Below are 21,371 nucleotides of genomic sequence, written 5' to 3' on the forward strand. Positions count from 1 at the left end.
ATGACTCAAATCCTTTGTGTATTTCCTATTTACGTTAAAATTTGGCAAATGGACTGGAATATTAACATACTATGAAGGTGAGCAAATTTCCTATCTTCTTCTCCAGTCAGTGATTAAGAAAACTCCCAAAGAGTGAGTAAGGTAGGGTGAAGGTCCTCCTAGAAGCAACCGAGGGTAAAGTTAAAAGTAGAGAATAAAAAGGGGGAAAAAGCCAACAGAGAGAACCCTCTTCTTCACAATTCCAAGAGTTCACTCAATTCTTATTCTAGAAAGAAAAGTGGGGTTAAGCAAGATGGTACAGAAATAGCAAATATTACTTATTTGTTGTCCAGTCGCTAAGTCCTATCTGACTCTCTTGTGACCCCACGGACTGTAGCCCACCAGGCTCCTCTGTCAATTGGATTTCCCAGGCAAGAATACTGGAGTAGGTTGCCATTTCTTTCTCCAGGGGATCCTCCTGACTCAGGGACTGAACCTTGGTCTCCTGCATTGCAGGCATCTTTACCACTAAGCCACCAGGGAAAGTGAAAGGGAAAGTTGCTAAGTCGTGTCCAACTCTTTGCAACCCCATAGTCCATGGAATTCTCCAGCCAGAATACTGGAGTGGGTAGCCTTTCCCTTCTCCAGAGGATCTTCCCAACCCAGGGATCGAACCCAGGTCTCCTGCACTGCAAGTTGATTCTTTACCAGCTGAGCCACAAGGGAAGCCCAAGAATGCTGGAGTGGGTAGGCTGTCCCTTTTCCCGCGGATGTCCCTGACCCAGGAATCAAGCCAGGGTCTCCAGCACTGCAGGCAGATTCTGCACCAACTGGGCTCTCAGGGAAGCCCTTTACATAGATTATAAATAATGCATAACACTAATTAAACTATTCTATCAAAAGAGAAAGCTACACCCAAAGGAGTAGTATGATAGAGTCAAGTGACTACTAAAACTTCTCTGCTGTTAAGACTAATCCTCCCCAATCTTTCTCTGCCTATCTACAGTTTGACAATGAGACACCACACAATTATAAATCCTAAGATTAGTCTCCTTCTCCTCAGCTTCCTACTATGTCCACACAGGTCTCAAATGTAGACTATATGAGACTATCTCATGTACATGTGGTTAATTTCAGAGTCCTACAAAGAGCTACACGAATCTCAAACTTCATATCTCCAAAACCTCACTCTTTAGCTTCATATCCATTATCACTATTGAATGCCTGATCCTGCTGATTTTCCTCAAGGTTTGTGTATACTCCAAATACTTCTACTTAGAGACAGAGGTTAGAGAAGATCTCCTGGAGAAGGAAATGGCAACCCACTCCGGTATTCTTGCCTGGAAAATTCTGTGGACAGAGGAGCCTGGTAGGCTACAGTCCATAGGGTCACAGAGTCGGACAGGACTGAGCAACTAACACTTGAGAGAGAGAGAGAGATGAGCAGGTCACACCTATATTTGACACAAAACAATAAGAGATTCTACCTATAATTAAGTCACTCAGGTTGCTTTTTTAGGCCCAAAAGGTAGAATAGGTGTAGTCAATCAACAGATGTTAGTACTTAGAACTGCTGTTAACAGAGCCAAAACATCATCTAAAATCTCTTTAATCACATTTCCTACTAAACCCTTTCAATTTTTTTTTTATATCAGCAGCTAGTTTCTTCTTAAGGGAACACTTCACTTTCTCAATTTTAATTTGTCAGAACCAGAAGAGATAATCATCAAAAATTTAAAAGACGAAGCAAGTAATGTACTTGAGGAAAAGCCAGAGGGTACAGTGGAGCAGTTACTTTGAATTTTACTTTAACTTTTTCTAGCCCATTTTTTTTTAGCACATGTGTCACTTACCATTTTATATTACCCATTTTGTTTTTTAAAGTATGCACCACCCAGGTTTACATCACAATTACACACAGAAACAATACAGCAAAAGTTAAAATAGCACATAATACCTCACTTTATTTACTCCACGTGATCACCAATATGAATTTAACACTATTTGACATTTTAAGTACTCACTAATAATATCAACCAAGTTACTTAATTAGCAAAAAAAATTACTGATAATTTTTTTTGCTGACATTTCAATTTCCCAGAAACTAAAAACCTAATCTGCTCCTGAGAAACAGGAGGTTCCTCCCTGTATGGTTTTGCAGCTGAGAAGTCTGTTTATTTCTAGATGAGTGGAGATTACTGGGAGGCTCCAGAAGAGGAGGTAAAGGAGGAAAAAACTGGGAGAATTCCTCAATTTCTCATGAATGAGGCTGACACTGCAGTTTCAACACCTTTGTTTGAAATGAAATCCTAAACATTAAATCCACTTATATTTAACTAAAAACACTGAAAAACATTCCAGAATAAAAAATAGTATCCAATTATCCACATCCCTGGTCCCCTCAATTGGTTGTAATCATTTACAACATGAGAAAATCCTAAATACTTAATTTAAAAAAAAAATCACAGATCATTAAATTACACCACTCTTGTAGGGGCAAAAAGAATGACTTATTTGGTACATAAACTTTATCATTAGATTTTTTTTCTCTGGAAGGAACTGCAATTTTAAAAAATTAAGGAAAAAAAATTTTAAAAAATAAAAAAAAATAAAAAATTAAGAAGAACTCATCAAATTCCACATACCTGGTCATGGTAGCTGGCACTGGAAGTACTATTTGCTCCACAAGGTGGCTGTACTTGTGGAGGTCTTTCCACAGGACACGCAGGGTCACTAAAGGAAGGAGACACTGGGACGGCTGGGTGGGGAGGATGATGATGGTGGTGATGATGCTGAAAATGGTGGCCATGCTGCTGAAAGCAACTTGTGTGTGGATGTCCTAATGCATGGTGATTCTGCGATGACCCTCCACAGGGCGAGTGCTGGGGACAGCAGGAAGGTAACCTAGGCATTGCAGGAGGGCCAGTTTCTGTTACAGCATTAGACGCAGTTCTCCTCGAGTCATCTTGAAATGAAAAAATGCACAGATCAATTAAATGATCAAGTATCGCTGTGTAAAAAATATGTGTGTGTGCTTAGCTGCTCAGTCATGTCTGACTCTTCACAACCCCATGGACTGTAGTCCACCAGACTTTTCTGTCCATGGGATTCTCCAGGCAAGAATACTGGATGGAGTAAAGTAGCCATTTCCTTCTCCAGGGGATCTTCCTGACCCATGGACCAATCCGGGTCTCCTGCATTGCAGGCAGATTCTTTACCATCTGAGCAACCTTGTGTATAAATGTGAATAAATAGGTAAATAATAAGTGATTAGTGAATTCAAGTATCTGTAAATAATAATGTGATATAGTCACATTCTTAACATGTATATCCTGTAATTTTAGGCAGTGGTCTTCACTGGGATTTTCTTCCAAGCTTCAAGAGGCTTATATTAACCATGATGTTTAAATATGGCAATAAATCACCTTTTCCTAGGTCATGATAAATTATTTGTTTTTTAAAATAAATTATTAGTTTTAAATTGTATTTTAAAAACTCCAAAGTATCATGGGAGTCCTTTCACTATATACAACAAATGCTCTTAATACTATAAATCATTCCTATATAATGAAGACTACTATGTCATACTTCTTAAAATCTTAACTTCTTAAAGATATAACCATCCAACTCAGAGCATATCTGGCTAAGTCTCACTAACGTCCAAAGTCTTTTCCCTTTCTCTGGTCTCTAAACTCAGACCCAATAGAACAAAAGAAATGATAAGATTCTACCTGGCTGAAAATTAAAAGTCTCTTGTAATAATTTTGTGACTCAAAGTTTAATAGTGGAATAAAAGAATGGAGTCAGATGGACTTAAATTCTAATCCTGAGCCTGTCTAATTTGAGTAATGTGACCTTAAGAAAGTTATCTAATCTTTCTCACCTATTAAATGTAGCAGTAACTATCCTGCATGGTTGTTCTTAGAAAAGACAATAATCTTCTAGGTACAAAACATCTGAGTCCTAACTACGCTCTGTCGCATGCCCAGAGTACTTTGAAGGTACATTCTCCCAGGCCAGAAGAAAAGCAGATGTGTCCCCAGAAGGTTTATCCTAGCGTTTCAAACTCCTCTAAGAAAAAGCACCCTTTCCTCAAACTACCTGTGTGCAAATTAAAAAAAGATCAAAATGGAGATACATTGTTTACTTAAAAATAGAGGAATAGAAAACCTAAAGCCTGTCCTCCCTTTCCCCCACATGACTCATGAGGCATCTCCTCAGAATTCTTAGGATTCTAGAGTACACCTGTGTTCCAGCCATATTTCTAGAGTAACCAATACCAGGGATACCCTATTCCTATTTGGCTCACAATACAAAGCTATTCTCTTATGGGTCAATGTACCAATTAGGAATCTTCTGGTTATTTACAAACAATACAAAAAATCCAACCAAAACTGGCTAAAACAATGAAGGGAATTTACAGACTCACATAAATGAATCTGGGTGGCTCTGACTGATGGGTGGGATTGCAGGAAACCTCCCTGTAATTCTCCAGGGTCTGCCCTCCTATACATGTCCTATCCTGCTGTTGCTGATTCTCTTCAGGGCAAACCTAAACTCTTCCTAAACCCTGTTAGGCAGTACCTCTATTCTAAATCTCTGAATATTGTTGTTTTCCCCCCTCAAGTTCCTATCCTGGCCTATTTTGGGCTAATTTCCTGAGCCCTTTTGTATAGGTTCTTAACCTGAGAACTAGAATTCAGGAATCTGTAAACTCGGATAGAAAAGAATTACACTAATCTCTAATAGCCTCCTGGAATTAGTATTACCTTCTTATCATAAGTTGAGAGGTTAAAAATCACAAGTAATTTATAACAAAACCAAAAAAGATAAAAAGTCAACAAGTTGTTCACTTTTAAAACATAAGTGATAGCAGATTCAAAGTCAGTTTGGTAACTACATCCCTTTCATTCATTTGCATTTCAAATTTCTTGAGTAACCTGGATAGAATCACAGCTGGCATACTAGGAATTGACTATGATCAACAGCTATCTTAGTTATGCTGAATCAAAAGTAGCTATTTTCTATAGGCTATAATATTTATAGCAATATCATTATTATAGGATCTTCACTTCCTACAATATTTCTGAGGCTATATCTCAGTCCCCATGTCAAAATGTTACACAAGTAAATGTCATTTATTATGTGTTACTTCAGAAAAGAAAATAAAAGACCTTTAGGACACTAAATCCATTCAGTGGATGGACTAAATGACCTTCATGGTTCCTTCCAACTGTGACACATTAATTTTACAAATCCAAAAACTCTAAGACTCAGGAGATAAGTCTGTAACCAGAGCAAGAGACCTAGGGACTGCATGACCAAAGTGATAGATATGACATTTATCTGTTTAAAAATGACTTGCCCTCTTGGTCTTCAATTATTTCAAAAACAAAGGTCACAGTGAGAGAAGAGGAAGCACAATAACTATAATATCCTTAAGGCTGAATACATATTTAAGGGGTTAAATGATTAACAGTATGCCCCTCAAAAGAGGACTGACCTTATAGCTCTACTTCTTAGGGTACAGTTTTGACTTCCAATTAAATTAATATCTGTTTTCCTACAGTCCAGAAGCTCTCTGTTGCTCAAACAAGGTAGAAATCCAAAGTAAAGACAACTGAATCTCCTCTTGTTCAAGAGTTAATAACCAAAGAAATCTGCCAGAGCAGGGTGAAATACAAAGATATCTGATTAAGCAAATAAACCCTGCCTTTTTTTAAAATTAAAATTAGACTACTGAGTGTCCACTAAAAATAGACCATCACAAATCTACATCAGAGAAATCAACTCCATATCCCAGTGACATCAAGCTGGTTAAAGTACTTTTACTGTAATTCTAGGAAGATTACTGAAATGTACTCATGCATTTATTCATTTATTTGGCAAGTCTTACATATAATAATAACATGGCTAAGGATCTATAAAGGTACTGGAAAATACAACAGTAAAAAGGAAAGTCTTGACCATTAAAATAATTTAGGGATATTGTCTGCCTTTGTTGTTTTATCTCTAGCAACTAGAAACAAGCTACAATGTAGGCAGATCAATAAGCACTTGCTAAATTTAAGCTAACCTCGTAAGGGAAAAAAGGCATGCCTGCATGGGAGTAGCTTAGTGCTAAAAAAAGGAAGACTTGATCTTTTGTCCTCAAGGAGCTCATCATCAAGCACAGAGAGAAATTTAAAAAGAAACCAACCAGCACTGTAACAGAAGCTCTGGGTTCTAGCACAGTACGGAGCAACACTGCCCCCAAGGAGTACCCAGCAACAACCGGGGGTACTTCCAGCTGTCACACCTGCAGGGGAGGGGGCACTACGGGGTACTCAGTGCGGAGAAGCCAAGAATACTGCCAAATATCCTACAATGCACAGGAGAGCCTGCCTGCCCTTACAGGAACTGTCCAGCCCAAAGACAAGAGTACCAAGGCTGAGATATCCTGGCATAAAGAAGAACACAGGATTCAAGCTAGACTTTGTAGGTCTGAATTCTGGCTCTACTGTCATATAACCTTCACCTGCAAAATGAGAATAATCATAGGATCTGTCTTATAGGTTATTACAAAAGCCAGCACTACTATAAAGAAATTATTAACCAATATTATGAGTTCCACAGGTGTTAGCTAGTATTATCTGCTACAATTGTTAGCTCTTTTTATATTGTGTTACCAGTGCCTAGAACTGTGCCTACTACATAGCATGCAATCAATAAATAGTTTGCTGAATAAATGAATACAAAAGATACGTATGCATACGCTAGGAACACATTGAGAAATCACACAGATGATAAGCTGACTGGGGGCATGCTGAGTTTGAGGTGATTGCAGAATGGTCCAGAGGAGAGGAAGCTGGATACAAAAATTTAAAACAAGGAGAGCACTCTGGAAGCACAAAATGGTGAGTCATTGACTACTGGTGGCAAGTGAAAACACCTACAGTTATGAGATGGATCAGTGAAAACAGAGATGAGAATAGAGTTCTGGGAGAAAAGAAGATGAGGGGAAAATTTACTGCCAGATTTTTAAACACCATGTTTGTTTTAAAAGGAGTCAAAGTTAAAAGAAGGAGTTTAAGGTGAAGAAGATCCCTTAGGTGTACACAGAGTTAACACAAATGCACATGTACATGTATGAAAGGAATGAAACCAGCACAGATGCTTAACACACAGGCAAGATTAAAACAAGGTCAAGGACACAAAAAAGGATACAGAGCAAAGATAAAGAAACTGGAAGCTACAGGAAGGGAGTTAAGAGACCAGCAGTGAGGAGATATGGATAGGTATAAACATATAAAAGTTTTTTGGTTTTTTTTTTTACATACAAAAGTTTTTAATAAAGGGGCTGGAAGTTACACGTATTCATGCATGAGAACCTTCATTTATTTTTTTAATCCTCTTTCCACCCCCAGAAATAAGAGTCTTAAGAAAAATAAGACAATTTTGGAATAGACACTGAGGGGAAGGAAAGGGAAGGGAACTAACTGAGGTATATCATACTATCACAACTTATTACCAACAGCCCAAGATTTGATTTCATAAATTCAGGAGGCACCGATCTGCATGGTTCTATGATTTTTATCAGCCCCATTTAGAAACCTGGATAAGAAAGAAGCTAGATGGCTCAAGTGATTCAAGGTTGGACATATGCAAGAAGGTGCAAAGTAAAGACAGGATGTGAAGAAAATAGATAAATGATATTCTACCGTCCTGGAAGGAAATGAGCCAGCAGAACTGAATGCTCCTAATATAGTCTGACTATCTGTATGTGCTTTTATCAGATTTATACAGAGGAACAACTTGGTCTTGAACAAGATTCTCCTAGTCTAGAGAAATGTAACATGATTAAGTCTATCAAAAGGCCATCATAAAAAGATAGAATAAATATCATGGAGAAGGTCCACTCATGCAATTATGTTACTACTTAATAGATTAAATGTGAATCCTAACTAAACAAGGGTGTTAAAAAATAAGTACATAAATAAAAGCACTGAGATAAAGTTTTCTTTAAATAAAGTTAGGACTGTTTCAAAGTTGTCTTTATTTCAAAGTTGTCTTGAAATAAAGTTGGGACTGTTTCACAAAACATCTAGATAAACATAAGGTACAGAATGCAACCAGGAGGGAGGAGCCAAGATGGCGGAGGACTAGGACGGGGAGACCACTTTCTCCCCTACAAATTCTTCGAAAGAACATTTGAACGCTAAGCAAATTTCACAAAACAACTTCTGATCGCTAGCAGAGGACATCAGGCGCCCAGAAAAGCAGCCCATTGTCTTCAAAGGGAGGTAGGACAAAATATAAAAGATAAAAAGGGAGACAAAAGAGCTACGGATGGAGACCCGTCCCGGGAAGGGAGTCTTAATAGAGGAAGTTTCCAATCACCAGGAAACCCTCGCACTGGCGGGACTGGGGGAAGTTTTCGGCAATCTAACTGGGAGGAAAAATTAAATAAGGCCCACAGATTACGTGCCTAAAAGCAACTCCCAGCAGAAAAGTACCCCAGACGCCCGCACCCGCCAGCAAAAAGCGGGGGCGGAATGGAGAGGAGCCGGCGGCATTGCTTAGGGTAAGGACCGGCCCGAAGACCCTGAGAGCAATCGGAGGGAGCTTGTTTTAAACGGTGGGACAAAATTAACCGGCCGGAACACACTGCCTGCGGTTCGCAAAACAAAGGGACTGAGAAAGTCCAGAGAAGAGCCGGCCCATCCCCGCTGGAGGTAGGAGGCAGGGGGAAGGGGAAAAGGGCAAACTCAGCCCCTGAGAAGCCACCCCCTCCCACACTGCAAACAGGCCCCTGGTTCCTATCTAAAAACTTACTGAGACCCGACTGGCGGCGTGTGCTGGGGTCGCGGAGGGGAAAAGCGCGCCGTACCCGGAGAGAGTGCGCCCAGGCCTCTGGCTGCCTGGGCCGCTCGACGCGGAGAGAAAAGGCGCGCTGCACCCGGGCAGAGTACGCCCAAGCCTCTGGTTGCCTGGGCCGCTCAGGCCGGGGAAGGCACAAAACGCAGGCGCAACCGAATCCGCGCTTTTGTGGAGTACCCGAAAACTGGAACCGCACTCAACGCAGGGCCCGCTCCATATAGAGCAGCCGGGAGCCTGAGCAGTGTAGACGGGGAAAGCACTGACACCCGTGAGCGGGGCAAACCCAGTGTGGCCCGTGAGTGCTAGCCACACGGAGCGGTATCTGTCTGCAGCGCCCCGCCCTCCCCGTAGCAGGACTAAACTGAACTAGCGAACCTAAATAAGAGATCACCTCAGCCCGCCTGTGTCAGGGCGGAAATTAGACACCGAAGAGAAGCCAAAATAAACAAAGGGAACCGCTTCAGAAAGGACCGGTGCAACAGATTAAAATCCCTGAAGGTAACACCAACTACACCGGAAGGGGCCTATAGATATCTAGAAGTGTAAACTGGAAAGAGGAGCTATCTGAAATTGAACTGAACCTATACTGACCGCAACAACTCCAGAGAAATTCCTAGATATATATGTATTTTTTTTTAATTAAAAAAAATTTTTTTTCTTTCCTTTTTTTAAAATTTTTTCTTTTATTTTCTTTTAAAATTCCCTATTACTCCCCCATTACTCCTCAACTTTCATTTTCATATATTTTTATGATTTTTTTAATTAGGAAAAAAAATTTTTTTTTCTTGTTTTTCAATTCTATTTCCTTTTAAAATCCTCTAATACTCCTCTATTATTCCTTAATTTTCATTTTCATTTCACTATAACCTTGCCAAAAAAAAAAAGAGAGAGAGAAACCCTATTTTTAAACCAAACTTCATATACATTTCTAAATTTGTTTTTGTTTTTAAATATTGTATTTCAAAGAGTCTAACCTCTAAACTAGATTTTTAATCTTTTGTTTTTCAGTATGTGATATAAATTTTGGACATTTAAGAATCCAATATTCAGTTCCCATTTCTATTCAGGAGTGTGGTGATTACTCTCCCCCTTTTGACTCTCTGTTTTCTACCTCAGAACACCTCTATTTCCTCCTTTCCCCTTCTCTTCCCAATCCAACTCTGTGAATCTTTGTGGGTGTCTGGGCTACAAAGAACACTTTGGGAACAGATAACTGTGTAGATCTGTCTCTCTCCTCTTGAGTCCCCTTTTTCTCCTCCTGCTCACCTCTATCTCCTTCCTCCCTCTCCGATTTTTCATGTAACTCTGTGAATCTCTCTGGTTGTATCTCACAGTGGAGAATCTTTTCACCATTAACCTAGAAGTTTTATTATCAGTGCTGTATAGTTGGAGAAGTCTTGAGACTATTGGAAGAATAAAACTGAAATCCAGAGGCAGAAGACTTAAGCCCAAAACCTGAGAAAACCAGAAAACTCCTGACTACATGGAACATTAAGGAATAAGAGACCATCCAAAAGCCTCCATACCTACGCTAAAACCAACCACCACCCAAGAGCCAATAAGCTCTAGTACAAGACATACCACACAAATTCTTTAGCAACGCAGGAATATAGACCTGAGTGTCAACATACAGGCTGTCCAAAGTCACACCTAACACAAAGACCCATCGCAAAACTCATTACTGGACACTCCACTGCACTCCAGAGAGAAGAAATCCAATTCCACGCACCAGAACGCTGACACAAGCTTCCCTAACCAGGAAACCTTGACAAACCAATCGTCCAACCCCACCCACTGGGTGAAACCTCCACAATAAAACGGAACCACAGACCACAAGAATACAGAAAGCCCACTCCAGACACAGCAATCTAAACAAGATGAAAAGGCAGAGAAATACCCAACAGGTAAAGGAACATGAAAAAAGCCCACCAAGTCAAACAAAAGAGGAGGAAATAGGGAATCTACCTGAAAAAGAATTTAGAACAATGATAATAAAAATGATCTAAAATCTTGAAAACAAAATGAAGTTACAAATAAATAGCCTGGAGACAAAGATTGAGAAGATGCAAGAAAGGTTTAACAAGGACCTAGAAGAAATAAAAAAAAGTCAATTAAAAATTAATAATGAAATAAATGAGATCAAAAACACTCTGAGTTTTTGAGTTAGAAGATAAAATGGTGGAAATAAATGAAGCAGAGAGGAAAAAAGAAAAAAGAATCAAAAGAAATGAGGACAACCTCAGGGACCTCTGGGACAATGTGAAATGCCCCAACATTCGAATCATAGGAGTCACAGAAGAAGAAGACAAAAAGAAAGGCCATGAGAAGTTACTCGAGGAGATAATAGCTGAAAACTTCCCTAAAATGGGGAAGGAAGTAGCCACCCAAGTCCAAGAAACCCAGAGAGTCCCAAACAGGATAAACCCAAGGCGAAACACCCCAAGACACATATTAATCAAACTAACAAAGATCAAACACAAAGAACAAATATTAAAAGCAGCAAGGGAGAAACAACAAATAACACACAAAGGGATTCCCATAAGGATAACAGCTGATCTATCAATAGAAACCCTTCAGGCCAGAAGGGAATGGCAGGACATACTTAAAGTAATGAAAGAGAATAACCTACAACCTAGATTACTCTACCCAGCAAGGATCTCATTCAGATATGAAGGAGAACTCAAAAGCTTTACAGACAAGCAAAAGCTGAGAGAATTCAGCACCACCAAACCAGCTCTTCAACAAATACTAAAGGATCTTCTCTAGACAGGAAACACAGAAAGGTGGTATAAACGTGAACCCCAAACAACAAAATAAATGGCAACAGGACCATATCTATCAATAATTACCTTAAATGTAAATGGGTTGAATGCCCCAACCAAAAGACAAAGGCTGGCTGAATGGATACAAAAGCAAGACCCCTATATATGCTGTCTACAAGAGACCCACCTCAAAACAAGGGACACATACAGACTAAAAGTGAAGGGCTGGAAAAAAATATTCCATGCAAACGGAGACCAAAAGAAAGCAGGAGTCGCAGTACTCATATCAGATAAAATAGACTTTCAAATAAAGGCTGTGAAAAGAGACAAAGATGGACACTACATAATGATCAAAGGATCAATCCAAGAAGAAGATATAACAATTATAAATATATGTGCACCCAACATAGGAGCACCGCAATATGTAAGGCAAACACTAACGAGTATGAAAGAGGAAATTAATAGTAACACAATAATAGTAGGAGACTTTAATACCCCACTCACAACTATGGATAGATCAACTAAACAGAAAATGAACAAGGAAACACAAACTTTAACGGACACAATGGACCAGCTAGACCTTACTGACATCTATAGGACGTTTCACCCCAAAACAATCAACTTCACCTTTTTCTCAAGTGCACACGGAACCTTCTCCAGAATAGATCACATCCTGGGCCATAAATCTAGTCTTGGTAAATTCAAAAAAATTGAAATCATTCCAGTCATCTTTTCTGACCACAGTAAAGATTAGATCTCAATTACAGGAAAAAAATTATTAAAAATTCAAACATATGGAGGCTAAACAACACGCTTCTGAATAACCAACAAATCATAGAAGAAATCAAAAAAGAAATCAAAATATGCATCGAAATGAATGAAAATGAAAACACAACAACCCAAAACCTATGGGACACTGTAAAAGCAGTGCTAAGGGGAAGATTCATAGCATTACAGGCCTACCTCAAGAAACAAGAAAAAAGTCAAATAAATAACCTAACTCTACACCTAAAGCAACTGGAGAAGGAAGAAATGAAGAACCCCAGGGTTGGTAGAAGGAAAGAAATCTTAAAAATTAGGGCAGAAATAAATGCAAAAGAAACTAAAGAGACCATAGCAAAAATCAACAAAGCTAAAAGCTGGTTTTTTGAAAAAATAAACAAAATTGACAAACCATTAGCAAGACTCATTAAGAAACAAAGGGAGAAGAACCAAATTAACAAAATTAGAAACGAAAATGGAGAGATCACAACAGACAACACTGAAATACAAAGGATCATAAGAGACTACTACCAGCAGCTCTATGCCAATAAAACGGACAACTTGGAAGAAATGGACAAGTTTTAGAGAAGTATAACTTTCCAAAACTGAATCAGGAAGAAATAGAAGATCTTAACAAACCCATCACAAGCAAGGAAATAGAAACTGTAATCAGAAATCTTCCAGCAAACAAAAGCCCAGGACCAGATGGCTTCACAGCTGAATTCTACCAAAAATTTAGGGAAGAGCTAACACCTATCTTACTCAAATTCTTCCAGAAAATTGCAGAAGGTAAACTTCCAAACTCATTCTATGAGGCCACCATCACCCTAATTCCAAAACCAGACAAAGATGCCACAAAAAAAAGAGAACTACAGGCCAGTATCACTGATGAACATAGATGCAAAAATCCTTAACAAAATTCTAGCAAACAGAATCCAACAACATATTAAAAAAATCATATACCATGACCAAGTGGGCTTTATCCCAGGAATGCAAGGATTCTTTAATATCCGCAAATCAATCAATGTAATATACCACATTAACAAATTGAAAGATAAAAACCATATGATTATCTCAATAGATGCAGAAAAAGCCTTTGACAAAATTCAACATCCATTTATGATTAAAACTCTCCAGAAAGCAGGAATAGAAGGAACATACCTCAACATAATAAAAGCTATATATGACAAACCCACAGCAAGCATCACCCTCAATGGTGAAAAATTGAAAGCATTTCCCCTGAAATCAGGAACAAGACAAGGGTGCCCACTCTCACCACTACTATTCAACATAGTTTTGGAAGTCTTGGCCACAGCAATCAGGGCAGAAAAAGAAGTAAAAGGAATCCAGATAGGAAAAGAAGAAGTGAAACTCTCTCTGTTTGCAGATGACATGATCCTCTACATAGAAAACCCTAAAGACTCTACCAGAAAATTACTAGAGCTAATCAACGAATACAGTAAAGTTACAGGATATAAAATTAACACACAGAAATCTCTTGCATTCCTATACACTAACAATGAGAAAACAGAGAAATTAAGGAAACAATACCATTCACCATTGCAACAAAAAGAATAAAATACTTAGGAGTATATCTACCTAAAGAAACAAAAGACCTATACATAGAAAACTATAAAACACTGATGAAAGAAATCAAAGAGGACACAAACAGATGGAGAAATATACCTTGTTCATGGGTTGGAAGAATCAATATTGTCAAGATGGCTATACTACCCAAAGCAATCTATAGATTCAATGCAATCCCTATCAAGCTACCAACGGTATTTTTCACAGAACTAGAACAAATAATTTCACAATTTGTATGGAAATACAAAAAACCTCGAATAGCCAAAGTAATCCTGAGAAAGAAGAATGGAACTGGAGGAATCAACCTGCCTGACTTCAGACTATACTACAAAGCCACAGTCATCAAGACAGTATGGTACTGGCACAAAGACAGAAATATAGATCAATGGAACAGAATAGAAAGCCCAGAGATAAATCCACGAACCTATGGTCACCTTATCTTCGACAAAGGAGGCAAGGATATACAATGGAAAAAAGACAACCTCTTTAACAAGTGGTGCTGGGAAAACTGGTCAACCACCTGTAAAAGAATGAAACTAGAACACTTTCTAACACCATACACAAAAATAAACTCAAAATGGATTAAAGATCTAAGTGTAAGACCAGAAACTACAAAACTCCTAGAGGAGAACATAGGCAAAACACTCTCTGACATAAATCACAGCAGGATCCTCTATGACCCACATCCCAGAATTTTAGAAACAAAAGCAAAAATAAACAAATGGGACCTAATGAAACTTAAAAGCTTTTGCACAACAAAGGAAACTATAAGCAAGGTGAAAAGACAGCCCTCAGATTGGGAGAAAATAATAGCAAATGAAGCAACAAAGGATTAATCTCAAAAATATACAAGCAACTCCTCCAGCTCAACTCCAGAAAAATAAATGACCCAATCAAAAAATGGGCCAAAGAACTAAACAGACATTTCTCCAAGGAAGACATACGGATGGCAAAAAAACACATGAAAAGATGCTCAACATCACTCATTATCAGAGAAATGCAAATCAAAACCACAATGAGGTACCATTACACGCCAGTCAGGATGGCTGCTATCCAAAAGTCTACAAGCAATAAATGCTGGAGAGGGTGTGGAGAAAAGGGAACCCTCTTACACTGTTGGTGGGAATGCAAATTAGTACAGCCACTATGGAAAACAGTGTGGAGATTCCTTAAAAAGCTGGAAATAGATCTGCCATATGACCCAGCAATACCACTTCTAGGCATACACACTGAGGAAACCAGATCCGAAAGAGACATGTGCACCCCAATGTTCATCGCAGCACTGTTTATAATTGCCAGGACATGGAAGCAACCTAGATGCCCATCAGCAGACGAATGGATGAGGAAGCTGTGGTACATATACACCATGGAATATTACTCAGCCATTAAAAAGAATTCATTTGAATCAGTTCTAATGAGATGGATGAAACTGGAGCCCATTATACAGAGCAAAGTAAGCCAGAAAGATAAAGACCATTACAGGATACTAACACATATATATGGAATTTAGAAAGATGGTAACGATAACCCTATATGCAAAAAAAGAAAAAGAGACTCAGATGTATAGAACAGACTTGTGGACTCTGTGGGAGAAGGCGAGGGTGGGATGTTTCAAGAGAACAGCATCGAAACATGTATATCTAGGGTGAAACAGATCACCAGCCCAGGTTGGATTGCATGAGACAAGTGCTTGGGCCTGGTGCACTGGGAAGACCCAGAGGGATGGGGTGGAGAGGGAGGTGGGAGGGGGGACCGGGATGGGGAATACATGTAAATCCATGGCCAATTCATTTCAATGTATGACAAAAACCACTGCAATGTTGTAAAGTAATTAGCCTCCAACTAATAAAAATAAATGGAAAAATAAATAAATAAATAAGAAATCATTTCAAGCCAAAAAAAAAAAAAGAATGCAACCAGAAAAGCGTATGCAATCAATAAATGAAATAAAAACCCATTTCACTTCTGCCTACATTTTATTTTTCAAAAAATGCAGTATTTAAAAGATTCCCCTAGGAAACTTCCTTGTTTCCTCAAGGTTCCTCCCTTTAGTTTCCAGGGAAGGGAGATCTAAACCAGACACAAGCCGTTTTCCAATCTGCTCAATGTTAAGTTATAAGGATAGAAGAATTAAACATATTATTAAAAGAAAAAAAAAACTGATATAAAATATACGGTGGTTTCATTATTAATGGTGATTACTATTATTACTGGTGATAGAGGCAATCTACAATCTATAGGGTCTATGATGTCTCTGTTAGTAAACAGCAAGTTCCTATCTCTGTGCCATCATTCAGAAGAGAAAAACGGCTAGTTTAAGACCTAGTCAAACAGCTGATAGGAAAGAACCAGAGATAGCACTGCTAACTGAAACTTAAGAGATAATCCATAAGCTAAAACTATAAAACTTGCTCTTTAAAAATTTTTATTGATATATAGTTGATTTACAATGTTGTATCAGTTTCAGGTATTAAGTGACTCAGTTATTTACATATATACATTCTTTTCTGGGGGGTGGAGTGGGTGGGCTTCCCTGGTGGCTCAGATGCCTGGAGAATTCCATGGACAGAGAAAGCCTGGTGGGCTACGGTCATGAGGTCACAAAGAGTTGGACATGACTGAGCGACTAACATTTTCACACATCACTTTCACACGTACTCTTTTTTTACATTCTGTTCCCTTATAGATTATTACAAGATACCGAGTATAGTTCCTCTGAGGTACACAATAGGTCCTTGTTGGTTATCTGCTTTATATATCAAAATGTGTATATTTTAATCCCAAACTCCTAGGGATGAAGGAGGAAACAATGTGTTGTTGCAAGAAGGAAACTGTTTTAGAACTAGTGAGAAGACCATCAGCTTCATACTGCACACAATCAGCACCAGCATATTACGTTAACTCCCCAGGGGGCCCTTCTTGCATTTATTTTTCCCTTTCTTTAAAACTATAAAACTCTTGAGACATAAGAGTAAATCTTTGAGACCTTGGACTAAGCAATAGCTTCTGAGACATGACACCAAAAAATAAACAATAAAATTGAGGAAATAGACATTGTCAAGCTTCTTAAAACTCCCACTCCTACGTTCAATTCTTTTGGATACATATTTAAGAGTCGATTTTTGGGTCTTATGGTAACTCCGTGCTTAACTTTTTAAGGAACCATCAGAGTGTCTTCTACCATTTTAAACTCCTACCAGATGTTAATAAAGCTTCCAATTTCTCAATATCCTTATTAGCACCGGTCATCTTCTGATTTCCTGTTTCTTGCCTTTGTTTTGTTCAATTATAGGCATCCCGGTAGGAGTAAAGTGGAATTTCATTCTGGTTTTGATTTGCATTTCCCTAATGACTAATGTTTTCATGTGCTTTTTGGTCACTTATATAAATGACCTTCTTCTTTGGAAAAATGACTATGTACATTCTTTGCCCATTTAAAAACTGGGTGGTGGTTCTTTTTACTGTTAAGCTGTGCAAGTTCTTTGCAATTCTGGATACCAGACCCCTCTCAAATATATGATTTTCAAATATTTTCTCCCATTCTGTAGGCTATCTTTTCACTTTCTTATAATTACCCTCAATGTACAATAATTTTAAATTTTGATCAAGTCCTATTCATTTTTATCTTTTGTTAACTGTATTTTTGGTGTCAGCCATTCAATTCTCCCCCATCTCTTTCAGTTGAGCTATAATACTCTGGTAACAGCACACAGGAACTCAAATATGAAGTCATAGTCTAATTCTAATAGAGACCACTTTGTTAACATATGATGTTTATTCTAAGAATATACTCTTGCTAACATGGCTAAAATCTTAATAACAACCATTCTTTTTCTAACAAACAGTCCTTCCCCGCCCCTTTTTATTTTTTAAACATACCTCCTGTAGAAGTACCAGTCATACTATTGCTTGTGAGAGTAGTTGAAGTCTCTGACACTGTGGAGGGTTGGCTACTAGTGACAGCTGAAGCAGTATCAGAGGCCTGCTCAGAGGTAGATGGATTTGAATTGTTAATGGAAGCGCTTGTGGTTTGTGATTCCATTCTCGCAGAAGTGGTTGGTACTACAGTAGGTTCTACAAAATACAAAATGTTTATTTAGCATTTCAAAACAGGGCAACGCGTTATATTTTAATAAAAGCTAATATTTTTATAGCTATTAAACTTAAAATGTGAACCCTCTGATAAGTACAATATACAGTTTAAAAAGAAAAGTTTTCGTAAAGTTAAATCAACATTAAAACGAAACGTTACTGTATTTTTAAACATATATGTGCAAACTCCAATAATCCAAAGGACTAACACAGTTTGTTTTGGTAAGGACCATGTAAGTTTTCTGATCACAGAGAGGTAAAGTAAAAGTCCCTCTGCTATGTTCACACACATTGTCACAGCACACAAATTGTACTTTCTCTGGTACCTATGGATTTTAGAGTCACACGGTTTGGATAGAAATTCTGATTTCACCACTGACAGATTGATCTAGGAGAAATTACTTAACTACTCTCCATTTCCTCGTCTATAGAACTAGTAAAGTACAAAATTTTCTTCATAGAACTGTTGTTAGGATGAACAGAGATCACACATATGAAGCACTTATATATGATCCTTTACAAATGGAAGTCATTTAATAAACATTAGCTGTGATTTTTAATATATTTTAATTTTTTACATGTCTTTTTGTATGTTTTCCCCCAATTTTTTGCAAATATTTTTATCAGTGCTTTCTAATAAAAATGAAAGTTTCTGTAGTAGAAATTAAAAGAAATTTCAGGTAGACCTTAACTTATGAATGGGTTCTATTTTAGACTCTAATTATTAAATGACTTTAATAATTAATAATGGGAATAAATCTGTCCAAAGCATAGTCACAATAATTAGACTTATAAAGAAGATATTTAAAAGTGATACAGAATAGAATGAGAAGACAACCATTCTATACAATGCAGTACAGGAGACTGCTCACTGAAAAACAAATAGTGCCTGTTAGTCTATACGGAAACCTATACTTCAGATGCTTAAAGAAATATATTTGCCTAAACTTAAAAGGGAGAGGAAGGAACTTCTGTTTATTTGCCAATAGTTTATCTCAGTTTCTCAGTCAGAGGTATTGACTTTTTTGGCTGAATAATTCTAGATTGGAGGTGGTGGCTTAGAGGTGGGCTATCCTTTGCATCATAAGATGTTTAGCAGCACCCCTGGCCTCCATCCATTAGATGTTAGTAGCACTCTCCCTCCACTCTGAGAATCAAAAGTGTGCAGATACTGCCAAAGGTCTCCAGGCACAAAAAACGGCCACTAGGTAAGAACCACTGTTCTAACTAAACTTATGTTTTAGATTTATTTTTAGTAAGATGGAAGCCTTCCACTGAGAGAAGGGAGTCTATCTACTAATCACTGCAATACTTTTAACATAAAAGTATTCTGTTTGAACTAAATTCAAGTGGATTAAAAAGTTACTTAGATGGCAGGTGTCACATAGGAAAACACAAAAAGTTTCCAAAAGAGTCATCGATATTTAATTGGATAATCTTTAATAAATCCCTATTATATTAACCACTTCTTACAGACGATTTATGGTAGTTCCAAAATAAAAACCAAGACATTGTTAACTGAAATGCAGACAATGAGCATAAATTCTCTCTTCATAAACATGTTAACTCCAAAGTATTGGTACTCTGAAAGTTATGATCATCCAAACTGCCAACAGCCAATATTAGAGTTGATTGCACAAGGCCCCTAACTCTTCTGACCTAACAAATGTATTCTTTATCTAATTTATAGCTAACTGCCAAAACTAATGGACTTCCTTTGTGGCTCGGATGGTAAAGAATCCAATCCATATATGGCTTACCAAGTATTAAGGACATTATGATTGAGGGCTTCTTTTTAATTTATTTTTTATTGGAGTATGGTTGCTTTACAATATTGTATTAGCTTCTACTGTACAGCAAAATGAATCAGCCATACATATACATATATCTCCTCCCTTCTGGACTTCCTTTCCATTCAGGTTACCACAGTTCATTAAGCAGAGTTGCCGACCATTTCCTTCTAAGATGTAACTATCAGTATCTGAAGATAATTCTCAATTTGAGGGAAAATTCACAAATGTATTCATATATTCATACTTGCTTACCACATTTCCTAACCTCTGCTTTCCAACTCTAGCATTGTTTCCTCAGTTACTTGGGTATAGCTGTATGTAAGCCAAAGAAGTGACGTGTAAGTCTTAGTCGCTCAGTCATATCCAACTCTTTGCAACCCCATGGTCTGTCCATGGAATTCTCTAGGCAAGAACACTGGAGTGGGTTGCCATTCCCTTCTCCAGGGGATCTTCCTGACCCAGGGATTGAACAGGGTCTAATGCATTGCAGGCAGGTATTTTACCATCTGAGCTATAGAAGCCCTGTAAGCCAAAACGAAACACTAAAGCTAAGCAGCACATAAACTAACCATATTACACTAAAAGATAACGTAACTTATAAAAGCAAATTCAACATCTCAAATAACTAGTATTAACCATTTAAACTCAGTTACACTGCTTTTCTGTTCTGTATTTTAAAACTGTTGTTTCTATTTTTCATAGTAAAGTTAAAGTATAACAGCAATATTACAAATGAAAATAACACATAAGTCTGAGGATAGATCAAACTACCACTTGTAAAAATAATTTTTTTCTAAGAAAACAACTACCAAACAGTGAAACAATAACCAGAAAGAACTTTTAGACACAACTTACAAACTGGAGTTATATTATCAATTGAAAAATAACATTAGGATATCTGCCAACTTCTCTGTAATTTAATAATATATTATTGACATATTATTATTACCAATAATAAGAAGCAATGAGGTTTCTAACATATTAAGATATTTCATTTTACTAAACTGTCTTCATAATTTCACACTGCTAGCATTCCAACTTACCATCTTCATCAACAGTAAGGTCCACGACTTCTGCTGCATTCTGCCTCAAGGGCTGTATAACAGTAGACATTCTATTGCGGTTCCGTGGCTCCTGTGGTCGACTTGCATGAGAACTTGAACCTTGGCTCCAGTGAGATCTATTGTGTCCAAGGGTTGACCGAGACCTAAATAACAAAATTTTTAGTCACCTAAGAAATCATAAGCCTTTCTTACAAAACAAGTTGTGAAATTCTTCATGCAAGAATTCTCCAGAAAGATAATCACAACAGAATTTAAAATTATCACTAGCATAATGCCGAGCACTCAATAAACATCTGTTGAATTAAATATTTAATAAATGTTCACCAACCAACTGACCTAAGAAAATGAAAAATATGCTAGGCCTATCATTGGTGTAAAATATAGGATTCTGTTTCAAGAGTGCGGCTCTCTTTTCAAGGTGTACTTTGAATAGTCACCTGGGTTATAATCAATCATTTACATTTTATGTTAAT

General features: G+C 37.7%; 1 protein-coding gene across 8 annotated transcripts in view; it reads right to left on the minus strand.

Annotated features, from left to right (window-relative positions):
* RNF111 (ring finger protein 111) overlaps positions 1–21,371 on the minus strand; it is an 89,620-nt gene that overhangs the window by 19,096 nt on the left and 49,153 nt on the right. For all 8 annotated transcript variants that reach the window (XM_070469221.1, XM_020882531.2, XM_020882526.2 and 5 more), the window contains exons 4-6: positions 20,878–21,041; positions 17,829–18,023; positions 2,625–2,944 (exon numbers count right to left, since the gene is read on the minus strand). In XM_070469221.1, coding sequence (XP_070325322.1) covers positions 2,625–2,944; positions 17,829–18,023; positions 20,878–21,041 — 679 coding nt within the window. The remainder of the gene's footprint in view (positions 1–2,624; positions 2,945–17,828; positions 18,024–20,877; positions 21,042–21,371) is intronic.

Source organism: Odocoileus virginianus, chromosome 6, assembly GCF_023699985.2.
Source record: "Odocoileus virginianus isolate 20LAN1187 ecotype Illinois chromosome 6, Ovbor_1.2, whole genome shotgun sequence".
In the NCBI taxonomy this organism is placed as follows: Eukaryota; Metazoa; Chordata; class Mammalia; order Artiodactyla; family Cervidae; genus Odocoileus; species Odocoileus virginianus.